General features: G+C 43.0%; 1 protein-coding gene across 1 annotated transcript; it reads right to left on the reverse strand.

The window, feature by feature from the left end:
- Positions 1 to 2,372: 2,372 nt before the first annotated feature.
- Positions 2,373 to 22,911, reverse strand: LOC133458013 (histone-lysine N-methyltransferase Smyd1-like). Its single transcript, XM_061737470.1, has 10 exons — positions 22,652 to 22,911; positions 16,199 to 16,375; positions 12,141 to 12,354; positions 11,101 to 11,231; positions 10,811 to 10,849; positions 9,446 to 9,641; positions 6,627 to 6,719; positions 6,377 to 6,540; positions 3,458 to 3,626; positions 2,373 to 2,580 (listed from the first exon to the last, which is right to left on the reverse strand). The coding sequence occupies exons 1-10, from the start codon at positions 22,786 to 22,788 to the stop codon at positions 2,491 to 2,493; spliced, it is 1,410 nt and encodes a 469-aa protein (XP_061593454.1). The 5' UTR covers positions 22,789 to 22,911; the 3' UTR covers positions 2,373 to 2,490.
- Positions 22,912 to 23,139: the final 228 nt, after the last annotated feature.

The raw sequence follows: 23,139 nt of genomic DNA on the forward strand, positions 1-23,139 counted from the left end.
AGTCACAGTCTCTCCAGAGTGTCATTAAACATTGCCTTCACCAGGTCACTATTTGTTTGAACTATTGCTTTCTGGTAGATGTTGCTGATCCATCAAATCCAGAACTACTACATCTTCTTTTCCAAATGCAGTAATCTCTCTCAAACACAGTTGTAAAACAGTTTCTATTTACTCTAACATGTCACTTTTATTTGGCCTTGATGCATCTCATGGATGTTACGAAAACTGCTTTTTTCTTTTAGGTTTGAAATTGTACTTATCTCGATGGCTTCCTTGATCCAGCGATGCTGTTTATTGTTTTCGGCACCGGTGACTTTGGCATTGTCCCAGTCCATGACAGGCTTTTCCTGTTTGCAGGGTCAGTTATGGCTGATTTTTGTTTGGCTGTTTTTTGTTGCTCTTCAGTTTCTTCCAGATGTTTCTTTTTTATTATTCTAATGAAACTGGACATTGATCCAGACCTGCAGTTCCTCTACTGACCACCAGGTTCTGATCCAGACCTGCAGTTCCTCTACTGACCACCAGGGTCTGATCCAGACCTGCAGTTCCTCTACTGACCACCAGGGTCTGATCCAGACCTGCAGTTCCTCTACTGACCACCAGGTTCTGTTCCAGACCTGCAGTTCCTCTACTGACCACCAGGTTCTGGTCCAACAGTGAGTTAATCTCCATGTCCAACTTTACAGCAGAAATAAACATATTTGCAGTCTGGTTCAACAAAAAAAAAGTTAGATTTACATCCATGACTGTACCAAGATAAACTTTTATCATTTTATTAGACAACATTATATACAACCATAAGATGCATAATTAGGGTTTATAGGCGATAGCTTGATTAGAGTTTATAGCTTCAAACATCTACATGTCATTACTTTTATAAAGTTAACAGACCATAATCATTGTTAATATGAAGATTGCATGGCATTTTGTGCCGTTAACTGTACAAACAGACCATCTAAGAGTGTTGCACTGATGTATTTCAGTAACGCAAGAGCTTGGTAGAGAGGGGGCTCATTAGCCGCAGCGTCACAGTAAGGTGAGGTAGTAAGTAGTTCATGAACCTCAGAGGAACCTCACATCTCATCAAAATCTTCACATTCACAGTAGTATGCCGCATCTTCCTGCACCTTTTCAACATCAACAAATTACACGGACTGCGTTTACATGCAGTCAATAACCCTTTTCTAACCGGAATATTAGCAATAACCCGGTTTTGCACGGCCATGTAAACACCAATAACCCCTTTGAATAACCGGAATTTGCTCATGTTCCGATTTTTAAAAACACAAATATGAGCCCTGGGTTACTCCTTTTCTAACCCGAATATTTGGTCATGTTTAGCCTAACGGGATATCCCCGTCGAAAGTAACAGGAATATGTTTTCTGCGGATGTTCTTTTCACAAGGAATCTGGCTCTTTTGAGTCCAGGAAGTTCTTATAAACACGGAGAAACAAGACCAGGAGGAGACTAATCACTTCATAAATGTAATGAAAAATATGAATATTTTGGCATTTGTGAAGGCTAGAAAGTACCGGGATAGAAGATTTACAAAAGGTGAGCGAAAATTTGTGATTTGTACGAACGACAGAACAGATCAAGCACCGCTGGAAGACGCTGAAAAAGGCGAACTACAGGGCCGAGAAATAAAACGGTACCTGCGGATGGATACAGGAAGAAGAAGCGGAAATGACGGGAATTGCGTCATGATGTTCTCCGCACGTCACTGGTTTGATCCAGATATCCCAAATGATTAATCACCATGTATACAGGGATAACCCTGTTTGCTCACACATGGAAACAGATTATTCTGAATGTTTCAGTAACTGGAATATTAGCAATAACCCAAATTTTGACTGCATGTAAATGTAGTCACGTGTAACTTCCAGTTACTTCCAAGATGAACGAGACGAGAGTCTTTCGTTTGGAGTGACAGAGAAGTGGAGTTACTTTTAAGTGTGACTTTAGAATATAAAACAGAAAATATACTTCTAAAATACAAGAAAATATTGACGTTGGCCAAACAAATTGTAAACACAGGTCGCACACATGACGCTGGTGACGTTTCTGTTGCATAATGTGACGTTCTGAAGCCTAAATGTCCGTTTCCCTCCGTTTACAAGCAAACGTGAAGAGAGAGTTTTTAAAAATCTCCGCTTTGGCCGGAGTTTTCAGAACTGATTGTTTTTTGGAACTTGGAGCTTTGTTTTCGTGTAAACGAACGGTCAAAACGCATGAAAACACCACGGTTTTTTGCTACGTCTAAACGGGGCTTCAGTTAGACGCCACCGTCAATGAGCAACAAACCAATAAGCTAAACCAGCCCTAATAACAGTTTTATTGATGAACATGAAGACAATCAAAGTGATTGATATGAGTGAGGAAACAGCACAAGCATCTTCAGTTTTATTGTAGATACTGTACGATGTGTTTCAGAGAGCGACTCGGAGACTGGAGGAATCTCGGAGAGGAGGAGCAGTCGTGGAGTGGAGTTACTCCTTACGCAGGAAGCCTTTGGGGTTTTCAGCATCCTCGTGCTCCTTCAGCATCTTCAGCTCCTTCTCGGACTGCATCCGCATTTTCTGAAAGAGTCGTGAGAGTGAGAACGTCGTTAGAATTGTGTTTCCGGAACGCGAACGACGAGCCGCGCCACGTGTGCAAATCTAGGGTTGCCACCTTTCAGAAATAGAAATAAGGGACGCCCCATTTCAGCAGCACAGGCACCAAAAAAGGGACATAACCAAAACTTAAAAATGCATAGAAATGTTTTTATTTTATATCAAAAAACAAAATGCTTTGATTTAAAGTGCTTTAATAGCATTGAACTTGCATGACTGTACAGACAGACATCCATATAGCAACTGAAATAGTATCCTATGGTAAATATAAATATAGCTAATTTATATTCAACTTAAAAGGTGAAGCTCATATATTACCTAGTCTCATTACATGCAAAGCAAGATATGTTAAACCTTTATTTGTTGTAATTTTGATGATTGAATTGTTTATTGATTTCATAAAACATTCTAATTTTTTTAGGGTTTTTTTATTTGGGGTTTTCATAAACTGTGAACCATAATCATCAAAATTATAACAAATAAAGGCTTGAAATATCTCACTTTTCATGTAGTGGGAAATAATATATTTGTTTCACCTTTAGTTGAATTTACTGAATCGAAGTTTTGCAATATAGTAAAATTTTCCAACCTTCACCTGTATATTATGACATCAGTAAATAACCAACATATGTTGCTGTCTTTAATAAATCCTGTCCTTTATTTTGTTCATTATTGTTAGTTCGTTGTTCATGTGTGTGCGTGTGTGACAGACGTGCATGGGACAATTGTGAAATATGGAATCAACTGCGTTCCGTTTTGGTTCAATACGGAACGCAACTTTTAATTCCCAATTACGTAACAATTCTGTATTTCAGGGGCCGGGTGGCGACACTGGCGGTACCTCCAGGTCTATGGTGACGGAGTGGTGGGATCCGTGGGTGACCAGCAGGATGCGGTAGGCCTTGCAGATCATGGCGTGTCCCACCTCGATCTGCCCTGCGTGCCAATGGGTGACGCCCGCCCGCATGACGGCCATGCCCAGCAGGGGGTGGTTGGGGTGGTACAACTTCCTGCACAGATGGAGGGAAGTCAGAGGAGGCAGGGCCGGCTCTAGAAAATGATGACTAGGGCTGCATCTCAGATCAGAGGGGGTGCACATGCCTGGCACGTTAGTCAACACTAAATTATGCATTTTCCCATAATTTCAAGCGGAATGATGCTAGCAAAACAAGAATATTTAAAGTGTATTTCAAAAGCTTTATTGCAGCAAAATTGCTGCAGAACAAAGAAAATGCTACATTTAGTCTGGGCTACCTCACCCATCACACAATCTAGCAACAGATTGTTTTTACCCTGAAAATAAAACATAGAAATTCAAACTAATTTTATCTATACAGCTCAAAACCATCACTAAACATGACAGTCATTTCAAGTGGAAGGATACCAGTCAAACAATAATATTTAAAGTGTCTTTCAAGTGCATTTTTGCTGCAGAACAAAGAAAATGCTCCATTTAACGTGTTAACGGTGCAGCAGAGAGCAGCGTCTTGCTGGTGCAGGTAACGCAGATGAGTGATGTACACTAAAGCCTGAATTATGGTTCTGCGTTACAACAACGCAGAGCCTACACCGTAGGCGATGTTGTAACGCGGAACCATAAACCAGCCGTAACGCGCGCACTTGTCATTTTTTTTTCGTCTTTTCAACTGAGCATGCAAACATATAAACTGAGGGTGCAATGCATGCGGATGCACCCTTGTAGAACCGGGCCTGAGAGGAGGATCGAGACTAGGGCTGAAACAATTGCTCGATTAATTCCAGTAATTTGAACACAAAAAATGATTGAGGAATGTTCCCTGCCTCGAGGAATTGTTTAATTTCTCCAGCTCAAAGCAGGTATTTCGCCCGGACTACGTTTAACGTGGCACAACACGCTGACGCCACGCACGTAAATGGTAGAAGAAAGAGGCGGCGGATATGTTTGGTTTTAACTAAAAGAAAAGGCAGAAAATGTCAAAAGTGTGGCAGCATTTCCAGCTGGACACCAAGGCAACACTGTTGCATGTTTCACTGTAAGACAGAGCTGATACACAACAGTACGTCCTCAACGCTGCAGCTTCTCCACCAACACCCTGTTTACTCCCAGAGCAGAGGAACCGTCACCCCAGACACGGTACAATTAAGTTAACATAGCACTAATTAATGAGATACATACAACAACATAACGTTAGCCCTGTGGAGGGCTGGGTTTGTATTAATTATGACAACTGTCGATGCGTGACTAACACATTTAATCTGTAAAAACACAGAGCTGTAGAGTGATGAGGATGAAAAATAAAAACGTAATAAAGCTAACTGGGTAGTTTTCAATTTTAGCTCTGTAGTCATTGATGAATAAAACATCTAGTAGCGCTGGTGGCTAATGTGCTCCAATACAGCAGCTCTCATAATTTTATTTTGAACACTGCCAAAAACTCACTTAAACTTAACTAGAACTTAAAATTTGCCTGACACAAATGAAAGTTCAATTGAAACACGTGGGAAAAACACCTAACCTTTTAAGTGATGTGTGTTATGGTATTTTTAGGTTAGAAATAAGAACATTTCTTGGTAAGATCCTTAGTTTTTTGAGTGAATCAGTGAATTTGGTCAACTGGTGTAAGTTCAGAGTTTTTAAATGCACAGCCATGAACCTACTGGATTATATAATTTAGTCTTAGTGACGTCAATTAACATCTAACATTTTATGTATATTTATAATTGCTCTTTAACTAAACACTAGTAAACGATATATATTAATATTAATAACCCAATATCGCGCTACAGGTTGTCACCTCCACGACACGTATAGTGACGTTTTTTGTATCGCGAAATTTCGTGGCACGATATATTGTTACACCCCTAGTTGTCTTTATAGAGTCAAAACAAAAATTATAATTCATCACAAATAAATATTACAATATTTTATCATTCAAATATTGATAAAAATACATCCAGTACTGGAGTTGAGGGGGGATGAGGGGGAATGGCATCCCCCCTCATCCCCCCTGAAATAAAAACGGTCCAAATCATCCCCCCTGAAATAAAAACACTCCAAATCATCCCCCCTGTAAAACTGCCATCCCCCCTTTCCATCCCTTATGTCATTTCATCAATGAATGTGGTTTTACTGCTATTTCAACATTTAGAGTCATCACCAGAAAAATAACTTATTTGACCATTTTCACCTGTTTCAAGTAAATTTTCACTTGAAATAAGTAGAAAAATCTGCCAGTGGGACAAGATTTATCTTCTTATGACAAGCAAAAAAATCTTGTTCCACTGGCAGATTTTTCTACTTATTTCAAGTGAAAATCTACTTGAAACAGGGGAAAATTGTTGTTTTTTTTCCAGTGACGAGTCTTGTTTTAAGTGTAATTCGATTTTTTTGACTAAAATGAGACATTTTAACTAGAAATAAGACAAATATTCTTGTTAAGATTTTGAGTTTTTGCAGTGATCCATTTTACTTATCCTGTGAAGGACAGAGTCATATTGATAAGTTCAGAAAAGTGTTTTTTATTGTTGTGTTTTGATGTATTTGATGTAAGCCCAGTGGATATTTAAAGCTTACAGAAGGCTGCATTTAACTGCTGCTATGTCATTCCTGCAGTATTTCTGCAGGTGTTTTGGTCACTGCTATTATTTGTAATATATTATATTATTTGTAATCAGCACAAATTATCTGTCCCCATATGATAAAATCCACCATCCCCCCTGATTTTTTTTTACAACCCGAGTACTGAATACATCCTAAATAAGACCCTCCGTCAGCACTCACTTGTATCCGTCCACCATCTTGCGGGCGAAGTCTGCGGCCTCTGAGAAGTTATGCATGAAGGACAGCACCTCCCCGGCCATGCTGAGGACCCGGAGCCGGCTCAGGTGCGTGTCGGCCAAGACGTGCTCCTGCTTCTCCAGACACTCCCGACACAGCTTCAGGACCTGGCCGAGGACAGAGCAGGGCCTCGCTGAGCAGAAGGAGTTGCAGCCCGAGCAGAGGAAAACAAGGCTGGAGCAGACTGGCGTACCTCGGTGAAATCTCCATCCACGCGGGACTTCTCAATCTTCTCCAGGCACTCCTTACTGAAGGCAGCAACCTCTCTCACCTTATCGGGACAAACCTGGGAAACAGGCATTTTTGATTGTTTATTGGATGGTTAGTTCATCTTTAGTTAGTTACTTAATCTTTATTTCGGTCAATTATAAGCATAAAAAATCAATAAGCAAGATAATAAACATGTTGTAGTGCCTTTATCATTCATAGTGATGTGTACATAATTCACCTGCATAGAGATGTCACAGCATTACCATACAGCGTTTATTCAGGTTATAATTTATGTTGTTACTAGTGTTTTGGTCTATGTGTTTAATTTGTTACGGTCCCTCTAAATACGGTAACGTTTTTGGAGTCAGTTAGTTCTGTGATGGGAAGCGCAAGCTTCTTAACGTTTAGTTTCAGTTAACTGGTGGATTTAATAAAAGGACACACGCTTCTGTGTCCGCACCGTGAGAAGTTGTCGGCTCGTCTATTTTCACGACTTCCACACTGGTGACCCCGACAGTTTTTTTTACTGGACGTATTCCAGATCGGTCTATCATCATGACCACACACGCTGTTTCCCTGAAGCTCCCGGAGTTTTGGGACTCGTCAGCTCCGGCGTGGTTCGCTCAGGCTGAAGCGCAATTCGCACTACGTGAGATCACAGCCTACGAGACCAGATACTACTACGTTGTTTCTGCCCTCGGGAGCGCAACAGCATCGAGAGTTGTGAGCCTTCTTACAAACCCTCCCGCCGCCGGTAAATATGACGCTCTGAAGTTGCATTTGCTGAAGACTTTCAGACTTTCTGATGCCGAGAGGGCCAGCCGGCTTTTTTCTCTCCAAGGGCTTGGCGACAGCAAGCCTTCAGAACTTATGGACCGTATGCTTGATCTGCTGGGTGAGCACACACCGGATTTTTCATTTCTTCACCTGTTCCTGCGCCAACTGCCGTCTCAGATGAGGGCTGTTTTGGCCAACACTACCATCACGGACTGCAGGGAGCTGGCCGCGGTGGCAGACAAGTTTTTTCTGGTGACTCAGCATCAGCACTGTGCAGCCGCGCTGCTCCCTGTCGGCGCTTCTGAGATGCCGTTGGACCATACGTTAACCGCAGCAGCGGCTGCAGTCTTCGGCGTTGTGCTTTTACCATGCCAAATTTGGCCCCAAGGCTAGACGTTGCCGTTCTCCATGCAGCTTCGGTAAAGCGGGAAACGGCAGGGCCGGCGCTCAGTAGTGGCCGTGAGCGTCGGCCGTGCCGGCAGGCTGCTTTTCTCAGGACGACGTTTTCTCTGTGACACTGGTGCGCAGTGCAGCCTATTTCCCGCTTCGCAGCTGGACGTGGTGGCTGACACCTACATGGAAGCTGCAAATGGCAGTCCTATTCACACATATGTTCGTATGCATGCCCACCAAGTGCTTCTACTGCCATACACCTCTCCAGCCTGCTCCCTGTCACGGATAGTTTCCAGCAGCTGCTCGCCGAGTTCCCGGCCCTCACACGGCCCACTTTCTCCTCTGCTACTGCCAAGCATGGTGTGGAGCACCACATCAGCACCACTGGTCCGCCTGTGTACGCCCGCGCGCAGCGCCTTGACCCGGCCAAACTTGCCAAGGCAGAGTTCAAGACCATGGAGCGCCTGGGGATTGTTCGATGTTCTAACAGTCCTTGGGCCTCTCCCCTGCACATCGTCCCCAAACCGGGCGGTGGCTGGCGGCCTTGCGGAGACTATCGACGGCTCAACGACGCGACAACGCCTGACTGCTACCCAGTTCCCCATGTCCAGGACTTTTCAGCACACCTTGCCGGTAAGGTAATTTTTTCAAAAGTGGACCTTGTCAGGGGATACCATTAGGTGCCGGTACACCCTCTTGACATCCCTAAAACTGCAGTGATCACACCATTTGGTTTGTTTGAGTTCCTGCGCACGCCTTTTGAGCTCAAAAATGCAGCTCAGACTTTCCAGCGGTTAATGGACTCAGTTTTACGTGACTTCACTTTTGTTTTTGTGTACCTTGATTATATCCTAATAGCAAGTTCATCTCTTTCTGAGCACCTGTCACACCTTCGCATTCTTTTCAAGTGGCTTAGTCAGCATGGCCTTATCATTAATCCAGCAAAATGCCAGTTCGGCCTCTCTGCCATTGACTTTCTGGGGCACAGGGTCACTGAGGATGGGGTGGTCGCTCTGCCCTCCAAGGTGGAGGCAGTTACCGCTTTTCCACGCCCGCCCACTGTGAAAGCACTGCAGGAGTTCCTCGGTATGGTTAACTTTTGCCACCGTTTCATACCCGGGGCGGCCCACACCATGCGACCACTGTATGAGGCCTTGAAAGGCGGCAAGCCCAAACGTGAGGTGGACTGGAACCCAGAAAGAGACAAAGCCTTGCAAAAGCAGAAGCCTTGCAAATGCAAAAGCAGCCCTGGCTGGAGCCACCATGCTGGCTCATCCTGACTCCTCAGCTCCCATTGCACTGACCACTGACGCCTCTGACTATGCTGTGGGGGCGGTTTATGAGCAGTGGGTGGGTACTGCCTGGCAGCCTCTCGCTTTTTTCAGCAGGCAGTTACGGAGCAACGAGCAGAAGTATAGCACCTTTGACCGTGAGCTAATTGGTGTTTACCTGGCTATCCAACATTTTCATTCCATGCTTTATTCGCTTTCGTTTCATTTGCTAATTCTTTTTGTCGGACAAAAAGAATTAGCAAATTAAATTGTAAATTCAGTCTTCATTTGTACTTTCCACATATCTCTATCTATGATTTAGACTCGTCAGATGTGTTTATGTTTCTGTGTGTGCACTGACTTTGTCCCCGTCACCTCCTGCCCCCGCCGTCATCAGGTCGTCTCCGATGTGCTCGCTGCAGTGCTTGCAGGTGCAGTCGAAGTGGAAATGCTCCTTCAGCTGCTTCTGACGGTCAGAAGACAGGTGGAGGAAGTCCACGTAGCTCACAGTCAGCTCCTCCTCGTCTGCAATCTTCCCCAGAGCCCGCAGCTCGATCCTGGGAGATGAAGGGGGATGAAACGAGATGCTGATGAGCCACGTATTCTGGTGGATCCACTCCCACCAACCTCTGTTCAAATGTCACACTTAGCAGCAGAAATAAACATACTGGTAGACTGGTTTTAGTCTCTCCAGCTAGAGGTCGCATTACATTACATTTAAAAAAAGATACAAAGAAACATTCTATTCAAAATACAGATGCAAATAAACATGTAGATATGAACATGTATTAATATATGTAGATATATAGATGTATATTATGGATATACATGTTATATGTAGGTATGTATATGGATATATTGAGTTGTATTATACCTACAGTATTTGTGTATATATATCTCTATTAATATATACTGATTTATAGTTATATGTAGATATGTCAATATATAGATTTAGAGTAATTGTTATGTATATAATTGGAGGTAAATATATGAACCAGTGTATATATAGCATATCTACTCTTATATAGTTATTCAAGTATATTGTTATACCATTGCTGTCCATTGTTCTCTATTATATTGTAGTATTATAGTAAAGTAATGATAATGTAATACCATGCATTATAATTACTTCTATTAGTACATACATACATAGTAGCACAACTTAATGCTCGGCGTTTGTTTTGTTTTCTTTTGTTTGCCTTGATTTGCTTTGATTTTGACTATATATATATATATATACATATATATATATATATATATATATATATATATATATATGTATATATATATATGTATATATATATGTATTCTGTTTCTTCACTTTCTTTTTACGCTTTTTTATGCCTGTTATGCACCATTATATGTTCCCTCTCGGATACACAGCAGCAGGAGGAAACCTCGCTGATGTGTTAAATCCTGCCAGCTCCCCGGTCATGGTTTATGTTTCATACAGCATGATCTTGCTGAAGTAAGCAAAGCCTCAACTCCAAATGGGCGGATCCTTGGAGGGATGGTGGCTCAAGTCTTCAATCAGAACAAAGTACATATAGTCTTCAGCATCAGTGGCGCCACGGTGATCATGACAGAAATGATGCCATCGTCTGGGATATTAGTTGTTATTAGGCTGTACACACTCTGAATGAGATTCATGCGGATCCCTTTAATAGCTAAAACACCACACGGATGACGAGAGGTGACAGGCGGGCATCGGTCGTTTAGCACATACCTCCTCTGGGAGTGAAGAGCAGAGCTCACCGCTGACTGGCTGCAAGGGACAATGGCAATAATTGAAGGTTAAACTTTCAGGCCCTTTAAAGTAAAGCAGGGTGTTGAACGGTGTCACTCACATAGAACTTTAACTGCTGTAATATTTAAAAATATATCATAAAAAGCTGGGATGGCATTGAATAAACAGTGATTCTTACATCTACTTTAAGATGTAATTTTTCTAGCAAATCCATTTAGTCAAATCCCCAAACTTCACGTGTATAAAATGACTTGTCAAAAGGTACCTACTTTCCGTGGTTGAGGGTGGCGGTGCAGTTAGGCCAGCAGTCGTGGTTGACCAGACACAGGTTTGGAAAAAGACCCATGCCGACAGCCTGCAGACCCCTCTGGTCACTCAGAGTAAATCCATTACATTTGATCTGCAGAGAGAAGGGATAGCTTTCTTATTATCTTACACATTTTAACTGTTACATTTATTGCCTTAAAAAGTAAAGAAGAGAGAAAGAAGACTAAGGGCCGGTCCCAATCCCCCCCTAGTGCTACTTTTCAGCCCTACCCCTAAATTTTGCGTCTTCCTGTGAGGGTAGTGGTGTCCCAATTCCTCTTTGCATCTAGGGGTAGTGGGCATAACGAGGGGTAATGGGTATGAATCTAGCCCTTAAAAGCTAGGGATTTCAGATGCTGACTCGCTGAGGGCTAGAGAAATTTCCCAGAATGCTTTACGTCATCATTTGCAGACTGAATCAAACAAAAAAACATGGCGGACATTTCTCATTTTTTAGTGAATAAAATCAATATTTTAAGTTAGTTTCTGCATAAAAATGCGTTTTGATTACATTTCTAGCGAGAAATATATATTTTACTTTCATAGTATTCACTCATCTCGCCAGAATAAAGGCTGATTTATGGTTCCGCGTTACACCAACGCAGAGCCTACGGCGTAGGGATAGCGGCGATGCGCACCGTACGGCGCGCTTTGCCGCGTAACCTACGCCGTAGGCTGTGTGTCGATTTAACGAGGAAACATAAATCAGCTCCCGAGCCGGCGGCTCTTCTCATCCCGAAAACATCGGAGCAAATTTCTTAACAGGCGTTATTTGGATAAACTGAGCCCAGGTTGGGGATCTTAACGGTTACTTCTACGCCTGAAAAAATATTAAAACTTCTTACGTACCCGAACGTAAACCACGCAGTGACGTAGCAAGTGGTGTCCCAATCCCTAGGGAAGATTACAAGGGCCCTACGCCTGTGGCTTCATTTTTTGGGCTAATGGTAGTGAGTGAGGGCTAGTGGTAGAAAGTAGGGGGTGTATTGGGATTGGCCCTTACAATGCCGAAGATATGAGAGATGAAGTCCTCAGAGTGCTGCTGGCTGCCGTAGGACCAGTATTTCTGCAGGCTGTGCACGTCGGCCTGCAGCTGCTTGTGTTGATCTTCAGGCAGGTGCTGCACGTGCTCGTCCAGCTGGTCCACTGGTACCAGCTGACTGTCCGATGCCAGGCCCTTGTCCTTATGTATACGCCACAGCACACGGGCCGCCAGTCTGAGCAGGAGAGATGCAGTCATGTGGAGCAGAATGGAAAGCTGCAATCACTGATTAGAGATAATGACTGGAAGGATGCATGGGAAAAAACCTTAAGTGTTTGTAACAGAGTGAAAGCAATCCAACTCAAGATCTTGCACAGAGTCCACATATCTCCCTCCCTACGTGATAAGTTTAATACTAACTGCTCCCCCCCAGTGTCCCAGTGTGAAATAGAGGTAGGCAGTCTTACTCATTGTCTGTGGTCTTGTAGAAAAATACAGCAATTTTGGCAGGTTGTAAGGCAGGAAATCAGTGAGATTCTATCCATTACTGTCGACTGTGATCCGCTATACATGTTACTTGGGATACCAATTGATGGTACTACTGACAAGTATAAAGGGAAACTCTTCAAAATGTTAACATTTTGTGCCAGAATTCTTTTTAACTGGATAACTGATAGAGCTCCATCTAAATCAGGCTGGCAAAAGATTGTACTGGAATATGTTTCGGTGGACTATCTGACATGTATGTTACATCACAAGGACAATTAAAGCTGCAGCGATGAATGGGCCCTTGTGCACGTTCAGGCGTGCTGCAGTGGAAGCTTGTATGACTTGCATGTAGATTCTTCAGGCCTGGAGATTTAGCGGATGACACCATCCACGCCTCTCTATATCAAACCATTCAAAAGTAGGAAAGTAGGAACTATCAGATATCGACCAAGTGAGTGCGAGTGCGAGGAATGAGTGCGAGGGCCCGTTCCTCGCTGCTTGCAGCTTTAATTAGTTTTTGTTTTTTCTGCTGGTTTGCATTGCCTGGACAATATTGTGTGTCTTGTCTGTTCCTCACCAGGGGCCTCATTTATAAAAGAGTGTGTAGGATTCATACTAAAAGTGCACGTAACCCAAAAGCCGAAAATGGCGGGCACAAAAAAAAATCCAGATTTATAAAACCGTGTGCACGCACACTTGCACGCAATGTTCGCTTTATAAATCACAGTCCAGCTGGAAGGTTGCGCAGGTGAATTTGCCTCATATCCCACCCTCTACACGCCCACTTCATACTATAAATGGGCAATGCAAAGTAGTTCATGACTGTATTTGCATATAAATGAGCCTGCTGAGCATGCGCAGCAGCTTCCTGCAGCCTGTTTCTGCTTCAGGATGAATGAACGTGTCGAGCAACCGTGCCACTAAATTTCACGGAGACTGAGATCGAGATGTTGTGAATGAGGTGGAGGCCAGGAAAACGACATTATTTAGTGGTCACAGTAAAAGTAAAAAAGTATATATTTGATTTGATTTGGTCTATTTTATTTTTGTGCTGATTTATGGTTCCATGTTAGACCAACGCAGAGCCTACGGCCACGTACCCTACGGCGTAGGCTCTGCGTCGTTTTAACGTGGAACTATAATTTAGGCTTACGCGGCGCGCGCAAAGGTTTCACGCGCGCGTAAAACTCATTATATATAAGAAAAAGTTCCTTTAGGGGCTCCGTAGAGTGGCCCGACCCTCATTTGTTCTGTCCTCTGTCACTCTACGGCGTGTCCTGCACCACGGCTGCAGCACCAGAGTCCTGACTGACGCTGTACTTCAAACACAGAGGGACACGATCAGCACTATTATATTACAAGTCTGATATGTGATGACATTAAGAGTATGACATGAATCTGGCTTCATTTCACCACCTCACCACCTGCGTCGCCAGTTCCCCATATCTTCAGACTGTTCCTACGGGAGGGTCAGGGTTGGCGTAGAGATACGCTCATTTTTCGGTTAGTTTTTTCTTTTTAAATCCCAACCTTTGCGTAGAAGGTGCCTTGCGCATCTTTCAAGCCCTGTTTTGTGCGCAAGCAAGCTTTATAAATGAGGCCCCAGGTCTGGGCTTGGACCGGCCACTTCTATTAGTTCTATTAAGCTGTCAGACAGACAGCCACACGTCCACCCCTCCACCTCGGCGCTCCACAGCCAGGTGTTTGTGCTGATATGCACATATTGTGAATTATGGCCGAACACCCGACTTGGGTCTCATCTGTCCAGAGGACATTGTTCCAGATTTACTGCAGTTTGTCCAGATGCAACTTTGCATGGGGCTTTCTCTTGGTTAGTTTTGTGTAGCCCAGGCTCTATAATGATACCCTTTTAATATAAGAACTGTCCCTTTAAAATAGTTTATTTCATTTGCACAGTAAACTAGTCATTAAAATCCTTAAAACAATTAATTTTATTAGGAAGAAAATAAATAATTCATTTTAATTTCTAAGCATTAAAAACTGCGGTCAAGTTTTTTTTGTTGGGTGATACCATAAGAATCCATCAACTGAAGCCATTCCTTTCGGACCGGGTCCAAGACTTCAGATCCCAAGATCCAGAAATTCCCAGTGTGAATTGGGTGGCGAGCCAGACCAACCTATTGATGCTGAACTCTGAGGAATTCTTGACCCCCCCTTCCTCACAGGAAGGTAGGACAAAAAGGTAGACACAAAATACACTGACACCAATCAGAGAAGGCCCCCAACGTCAGGAGGATTAACTTTGGGTACAAGGGTTTAATTTGTCCGCCTTTATTATTAGGGCCCCAGCACTTACAGTGCGAAGGCCCTATTGTATCTGTAGGAATTTTTTTTCTCGTTTTTTTAATTTTCCTTCTTCCAATGAAATGAGGGCCTTTTTTCCCCCTAAACGTGCCTCAAAAGTCACCAAATTTTGCACTAAGCCAGGCCTGGTGAAAAATGTGATATTTAATGGTTTGCATTAATGGGCGTGGCCTAATGGCTCAAAAGCGCCCCCTAGAAAACTTTGTGCATCAAGCCCCACAATACGGTTTGACGTACATGCACGAAAATCGGTACACACCTGTATCATGGCGCAACTTAAAGAAAAGTTTCTTGGCACCATGGCTGAAACCAAACAGAAAGTCGACCATTTTGAATTAATCGTGTAATTTTGGCGCAATTTATGCCATTTCTTCGGCCGCTTCTTCACCTGAACCGTAACGTGCACCCAGGTGTTATACATCAAAATGTACGTCTTGATCCTGCGACAACGCGCATTACTTTTCTCAGTCAAATGATGACTCCAAAAAGCGCGCCCCCCCTTCATCTGATTGGTCCATATTTGATAGTTCCTACTTTCTGCCATAACTTTTAAATGGTTTGAGATAAAGACTCGTGGGTGGTGTCATTGGACTTGGTTTTGAGTCCTTGAACATAATTGGTGCAAATTAGCCCCGCCCCGCATTTTGTAATAAACTGCCCCAATTTGTAATACATTTTGCCACATTATGTAATAAGTTATTGCATTTTGAGAAGATTATTATAAAATGCACTTGCAACTTTTTTATTTTCTAGGAAATGTAATAACATGGTGCATTATTTAATAATACCTATTATTTTTGTTTGTTTAACAATGAATTTATACAAGAATGATTTTTGTTGTTTTTTATGCAATTTCCCTTAGAGCTATGTAGCCCAATAAATCTATGTATAATACTCCAAATATAACTTTAGTTGCCTACTTGAAGTTTGGAATTATATAGGCCAATAACAAACAAATAAACTATGCTTTAGAATTGTTATTACATAATGCACCATGTTATTACATTTTCTAGAGAATAAAAAAAATTGCAAGTGCATTTTGTAATAATCTTCTCAAACCATAATAACTTATTACATAATGTGGCAACATTTATTACAAAATGCGTTGGGGAAGTTTATTACAAAATGCGGCTTTATTACAAAATGAAATTACAAAGTTATTACATTTTGGACGTTTATTACAAAATGCACCGTTATTACAAAATGCGGCTCAACAGGTCTGCTGTTTACTCTCTCAGGGTCACGCAGCACAGGACTGCTCTTACCGGATATTCTGGTTGGGCGCCTTCCCAGTTTTCTTGATGGCTCCGCACTCTCGCTTGTGTTCGTCCCAGCATGCAGTCTGGCAGGTGCGGTCGCAGTAATGTGCAAACCTGCACTGACCACATCGATGCAGTTTGGCTTGATGCCGGAAACAGCTGTGGCACACCTGGGAGGCCAAGCTGAGGGAAAAGATGGACAAGCAGCCGTTGTAAAAATGGGGCCAGTTTAATTTGAAAGTTCTCAACAGACGCACAAACACTGAAGAGCTTCTGCATGTCGACCTGCAGAGGGAAACTGTGCAACAGCCTGAACATGGAGCTAAAACAAAGTCAAAACATATCACCATTTAAAAAAAGATACAAAGAAACATTCTATTCAAAAAACAGATGCAAATAAACAAGCAGATATGAACATTTATTAATATATGTAGATATATAGATGTATATTATGGATATAGATATGTTATATGTAGGTATGTATATGGATATATTGAGTTGTATTATACGTACAGTATTTGTGTATCTATATCTCTATTAATATATACTGATTTATAGTTATATGTAGATATGTCAATATATAGATTTAGAGTAATTGTTATGTATATAATTGGAGGTAAATATATGAACCAGTGTATATAGCATATCTACTCTTATATAGTTATTCAAGTACAGTATATTGTTATACCATTGCTGTCCATTGTTCTCTATTATATTGTAGTATTATAGTAAAGTAATGATAATGTAATACCATGCATTATAATTACTTCTATTAGTACATACATACATAGTAGCACAACTTAATGCTGGGCGTTTGTTTTGTTTTCTTTTGTTTGCCTTGATTTGCTTTGATTTTGACTATATTTTTATATACATATAAATATCACTGTATTGAACAGTTATTGAAACTCGTCTTATTATATGTAAGAATGTTAGATGTAAGAATGTATGTACGGTAAGAATCAGGGGTAGGACTCGATAAGTGATTACTTCCTTCCTACTCCGTTTCGAGCATGTTGGTGGATCCGTGAACTAATATTATACGAAGTGCTGTACATACATATATATATATATATATATATATATATATATATATATATATATATATATATATTGCAAGTGTAGTGAAGTTAATCAATGCTTCCGTAAAGAACGTGGTAAAAAAAAAATGTATATATATACGCTTTTTTATCATGCATGTTCGAAATCAAATCTTCAAATCAAAATCAAATCTTCAAATCAAATCAAAAACCCGTGGTGCAGAAGATGTAGAAGATGTTCACGTTCACAGACTAATGCAGGATGCAGCTCTGGTGTATTAACAAATACACACCCTGGTGCGGTGCTTTACCCCAGACAGACCCTGTCACAGGCTCATGGGGGAGTCAGAGTAAAAGGAAGAGTGGCGCTGTGCCCCCTCCGTGGGGCCCATGGAAAGTTCACCAGTGTTATGTCACCAGCATGCGGTCAGGCAGCGTATTTACCTTAGATAAAAGCCACTGTTGCTTATTTTAACAGGGAAATATAAAGTATAATTTAAATCTCAAGAAAAACAATGGCAGTCTTAAAAAGAATTACACACAACTGTGCCAAAAGGCTGTGCCAGGCCTTCAAATCAACTGGGTGACAATTAAGGGGGGGTGGTCCGGTTCTTCTTATACAGTGTATGGGTTATAATGAATGAAAAGTTTATTTAAAGGCCAACGTATGACTAGACGGTGGCTAGTACCTACTGACAGACCGTCTCTAAGGGAGTGCACTGCAAAAACTCAAAATCTTACCAGGAATATTTGTCTTATTTCTAGTTAAAATGTCTCATTTTTAGTCAAAAAATCCCATTACACTTAAAACAAGAGTCATTACCAGAAAATGGGACGTGGGACAAGATTTATCTTCTCATTACAAGCAAAAACATCTTGTTCCACAGGCAGATTTTTCTACTTATTCTAAGTGAAAATATACTTGAAACAGGTGAAAATTGTTGTTTTTTCCAGCGATGAGTCTTGTTTTAAGGGTAATGAGACTTTTTTTGACAAAAAATGAGACATTTTAACTAGAAATAAGACAAATATTCTTGTTAAGATTTTGAGTTTTTGCAGTTTGTTGCTTAATCCAAGTGCTCAAGGGTCTCTGCCCTGCATGTTTTAGAGGTTTTCTTAATAATGATAATAATACATAGGTTTTATATAGTGCTTTTCTAGGTACCCAAAGATGCTCCACAATGGTCGTATTATTCATTCATATTTGGTGATGGTAGACTACATATGGGGCCGATGCATGCCAACGTCCTCTCTTAGCACCACCAGAACATTCATACACCAGCGACACCCTCACTGGAAGCAAGGAGGGTCAAGCGTTTTACCCAAGGACACAGGAACAGATCACTGGGGGGAGCAGAGCCAATCCTTTGATCACTGGGCGACCCGCTCTACCACCTGAGCCACGGCCATCCCTTGCTCTGACACACCTGATTCAGATAAATCGATCACCATCAGCTTGTCACCAAAGTCCGCAGCAGTGTGCTGATGACCCATTCATGTGAATCAGGTGTGTTTGAGCAGGGAAGCAACTAAAACAGACAGGTCATTGGCGGACGATGGCCAGAGTACGCTTCTCTAAGGTTATGGAGTGGGACACATTTGAACATCAACGGGCCACAGCTACCCTGAACAGATCACCGGTCCATGTTGACCCTGATTTAGAAAAACTAATTAACGTAATTTACAAGCGGAGTGTTCGGTTAGTGTTAGTTAGTGAACACTACTGATGATGCGTCCCGTAATTTCACTTCTTCAGGTCTACCATCCACCATTCGCCGACAAGTCCAGTTAATTGTATGTGCTCGCACATGGATAGCAACATCTCATCCTGTGTTTTCTGGAATGTGTTTATCTGGACCCATCCAGTGACTGCTGAGAAAGTTCAGCTGACCACAGGGGAAAGTCCTTGTGACGGCATGGAGAGACAACTGGCAGAAGGGAATAGACCCCATCGGGGTTAGCTGCCCACGACTTTAGTCTCTCATGCCTTGTAGGTTGTAGGAAACACCCCCCTTAGCTACGAAGAACCAAACAAAGAGAAAACCCCCAGAGTCTGCGAGAGCGGGGGCGGAAGATGACTCATTAGCTGACAAAATGGTAATGACTGGACCGTAAACGACTACGAGTAAAGACAGCACAGCGCAAGAGAACACCACAGCAGCGGACCACAAGCTGCAGACATGTAGCTGCGGTTGGAGGAAGGTTACATCTGTTCAGGGTCTGAGGATTCACCAGGGAAAGAAAAGGTGCTTGAGGGAAGAGAGAGGGGCCTCGCATTGACTACTTCCCGGGAGGGAGGGGTCAAATCAGTCGAATTAAGTTCACCAACTGGACGAAAACCATAGCTTGGAGAGCATCAGCACCCCTGTCATAGAAGAGGCAAACCCAAGTAAAGAACTAGCGGTGGAACAAACATCAGTGGTGGAACCCACCCAAACTCCCCGACCTGCAGTCGAGCAGAGACTTCCAGGCTACAAACTGCGTGTGAAGTGGCCTGGTGCTGCAGAAAAAAAGCTGTGGGAAACGGTGAATAATGATCTGACCATGTCCCTCGAACAACTTTGAGGCACAGTGGAGAAGAAGCTGGAGAAAATGGGAATCAATACGGAGCAGAACGCTTTGGAGTACTAGAGTCAAAAGTTGCTAAACAGGCTCCCACTCCACCAGTCTCCAGGAGGCAACAGGAGATCAAGCGCCTTGTTCAAGAACGGAGACAACTCAGGCACCCTCCAAGCTGACATTAAAACACATCTGGCATCCCTCCGCAGAGCAGAGAATTCACAGAAACGAAGGAGGAATAAAGAACAAACAGATCCCTTACAGTTCCTAAAGACTCTCTTGTGAAAGTGAACACCTGGCCATCCCTCCAGACATTCCACCAATCGAGCCCCCAGAGCATCAATTTGAGACCGGTCCCCCAACGAGGAAGGAGGTGGAGAAGATTGTCCATCGGGCGAGAACAGCATCAGCTCCTGGGCCAAACGGAGTCCCATACAAAGTGTACAAGAACGCACCAGATGTCTGTAGGTTTCTCTGGAGCCTCATGAGGACGGTACGGCAGAAGAGGTCCATACCCAAAGCATGGCGTAGGGCAGGTGGGATCTTCATCCCAAAGGAGAAAGAAGCAACGAACATCAGCCAGTTCCGGCCAATTGCCTTGCTTAACGTGGAGGGTAAGATCTTCTTCGGAGTCATCACACAAAGGTTGGCCGAGTACCTGCACAGAAATTAGTATGTGGACACATCCGTTCAGAAGGCAGGGATATCGGGCTTCTCTGGGTGCCTAGAACATGCCGGTATGATCTGGCACCAGATCCAAATGGCAAAACTGGAGAAAAGGGACCTCCATGTGATCTTCCTGGATCTTGCAAATGCCTTCGGCTCTGTGCCCCATGAGCTCCTCTGGACTACCTTCAAGTTCTTTAACATCCCGGACACCATCACAACCCTGGTCAAAGACTACTTTCAGGATCTGCAGTTCTGCTTCTCTACGCCCGAATTTACCACCTCATGGCAGTGCCTGGAAGTAGGCATCATGGCCGGATGTACCGTCTCTCCCTTGGCTTTCACCATGGCGATGGAGGTCATCATCTGAGCCTCAAAATGGGTCGTAGGTGGACAAAAACTCGGCTCTTGCCGGCGCCTCCCTCCCCTCAGAGCCTACATGGACGACATCACCACCCTGACGTCCCACGCACCAGGAGGTTACTCAGAAAACTTGAGGACAACATCAGTTGGGCCCGTATGAAGATTAAACCATCTAAGTCATGCAGCATCTCAGTGGTGAAGGGAGTGCTTACTGACTTGCAGTTCTTCATCGGTGACGACCCAATCCCCACTGTATCTGAGCAGCCAGTCAAAAGCCTTGGAAGGTGATCTGTGATATGAGGCCGCTCTACATGGTTGATGGTGACGGTAATGATACACCAGTTCAACCCAGAGTACGTCCTGCCATCCAAAACCCATTTCACTCACTTGATGGAGAAAAAATACGAGACGTTTTATTTTATTTTATAATTTTTTTTTTAATATAAGCCTGTCCTTAAAAAATGAAAAATAATGGACGGAGGATTATTTTTTCATGGATTTATGTCTATACTGACTGATCACTGTGCCTGTCCTTGGTTTTAGACATTTTATTTACTTTTTGTATGAACAGCGGCAAAGTTGAATAAAATATCTATTTTTCATTTAAGTACCCATCTTTCTTGTGTTTATTATCATTTGCCACATAATTAAAGAAACCTCATACTAAATTTAAGAAAAAATTACTAATTATTACGATTAGTCGACTAATGGTTTCAATAGTCGGTGACTAGTCGACTATTAAACTTTGCGGACGTAGTAGGGACCACCATGAGAACGTTAAAGGGGGAAGGGGGGAATTGCCCGTGATTGCCCGGCGGCGGCTTCGTGGCGGGGCTCCTGGGGCGGACGGGGAGACTCGGCCTCCCTACCGAGAAAGAGACGCGTCTCCCGGGGGAGCTGCACCACAGAGGCGGGCCGGAAGACCGGAGGAATGGTCGGTCGGTGGGCTCCGCCTGTTTACTGAAGGATTGTAGATGCGTGGGCAGACGTGTCTGCTGGGACTGTTGTTCGGGCTTTTACAAAAGCCGGCATCATTTCCGAGGGGCCGCACGGCACGGAAAGTGACTCGGCTGCTCAGCAGAGCTGATCAGTTCTCCCAGTCTCAGCGTGATCAGGCTCGGATGAATGCAGAAACGGAGGATGAAGATTTCGATGGGTTTGATTAATGTAATAACTTAAATAAAGTACAATCAAACTAAGTTTCGCTCCCGCTTTATTTTTAATTTATTTATTTTTTCGCTCTATTTGTGTGTGTTGTGCGCGCGCGTGTGTGTTGTAAGGCGGCCCTCCGTGTGTGTAGACGGCGCCTTTTCGGTCGGTGCGCCGTATGTGTGTTTTAAATCCAAAAATGACACAAAAAACTGAGGGTGCGCCTTTCCACACGGCGCACCGAATGGTCGCGAAAATACGGTAAAGCAAGAAAAAACCTGTTTTTCATAATAGGTCCCCTTTAAGAGTACGCTTAAATAACAAATAAATGAAATAAAATGATAAGAAAAGAGGTAAAATAATAAAAAGCTAAAGTTGTTAAAAAGTAAGGGCAATAGAGTACAGCAGGTAAGTATTTCATTTAAGAGTGCGCTTCAGTAAACAGTAATGTTTTTAGCTCTGATTAAAAGGATCTACAGTTGGAGCAGACCTCAGGTCTACAGGAAGTTTGTTCCACCGGTGAGGAGCAGAATAACTGAACGCTGCCTCACCTTGCTTGGTTCTGGTTCTTGGAAAACACAACAAACCAGATCCAGATGAACCTCAGGGGTCTGGGAGCTTCATAGGAACTAACAGATCCAGCATGTATTTTGGTAACACGCAGCAGGCCGAAGATACCTACCTATCGAACACCACAGCGGCGTAGCTGGGCTCAGCAAAGACCACCTCGCCAGGGCTGATGGCCCTGGTGGCCTTCAGGCCGCGACCCTTCTCGCCAGCGTCGCAGAGCTGAGCGTTCACCATGTTCCCACCCGTCATTATACCGAGCACACGAAAACACCCCGGCGCCAGAAAACCAAGAGGAGAGCCGCTGAAATGAAGGTGGGACAGGCGGAGAGTCCAAATGAAATTCTCACCATTCAGGAGCAAGTGACCCGCTGCCAGAGCCAAAAATAATCATGCCCCCTCTTGGGCTTGCGTCACCTTCCCAGTGACAAGGTGAGTACAGTACACTGATACAAATACACTGAAAAAAAAGCGCATGTAAATATAACATATTTAAATCTGTGATATTAACAATTAAAAATGAAGTTTGTTGCTTTACATGAATACATCTAGTTTTGAACTTAATCTGCATTTGTTCTAAAAACAAGACATTGTGCATTTCTT

This window comes from Cololabis saira, chromosome 13 (genome assembly GCF_033807715.1).
Source record: "Cololabis saira isolate AMF1-May2022 chromosome 13, fColSai1.1, whole genome shotgun sequence".
NCBI classification, from domain to species: Eukaryota; Metazoa; Chordata; class Actinopteri; order Beloniformes; family Belonidae; genus Cololabis; species Cololabis saira.

What these genes read in the sequence shown, in the direction of transcription:
- LOC133458013 (XM_061737470.1), bottom strand. Translation starts at nt 22,788, where the DNA reads ATGACGGGTGGGAACATGGTGAACGCTCAGCTCTGCGACGCTGGCGAG. An exon ending in GCGCCCAACCAGAATATCCG is followed by an intron (nt 12,355 to 16,198) that starts GTAAGAGCAGTC and finishes TCTCCTGCTCAG; the next exon opens with ACTGGCGGCCCGTGTGCTGT. An exon ending in AAGATGGTGGACGGATACAA is followed by an intron (nt 3,627 to 6,376) that starts GTGAGTGCTGAC and finishes CCATCTGTGCAG; the next exon opens with GAAGTTGTACCACCCCAACC.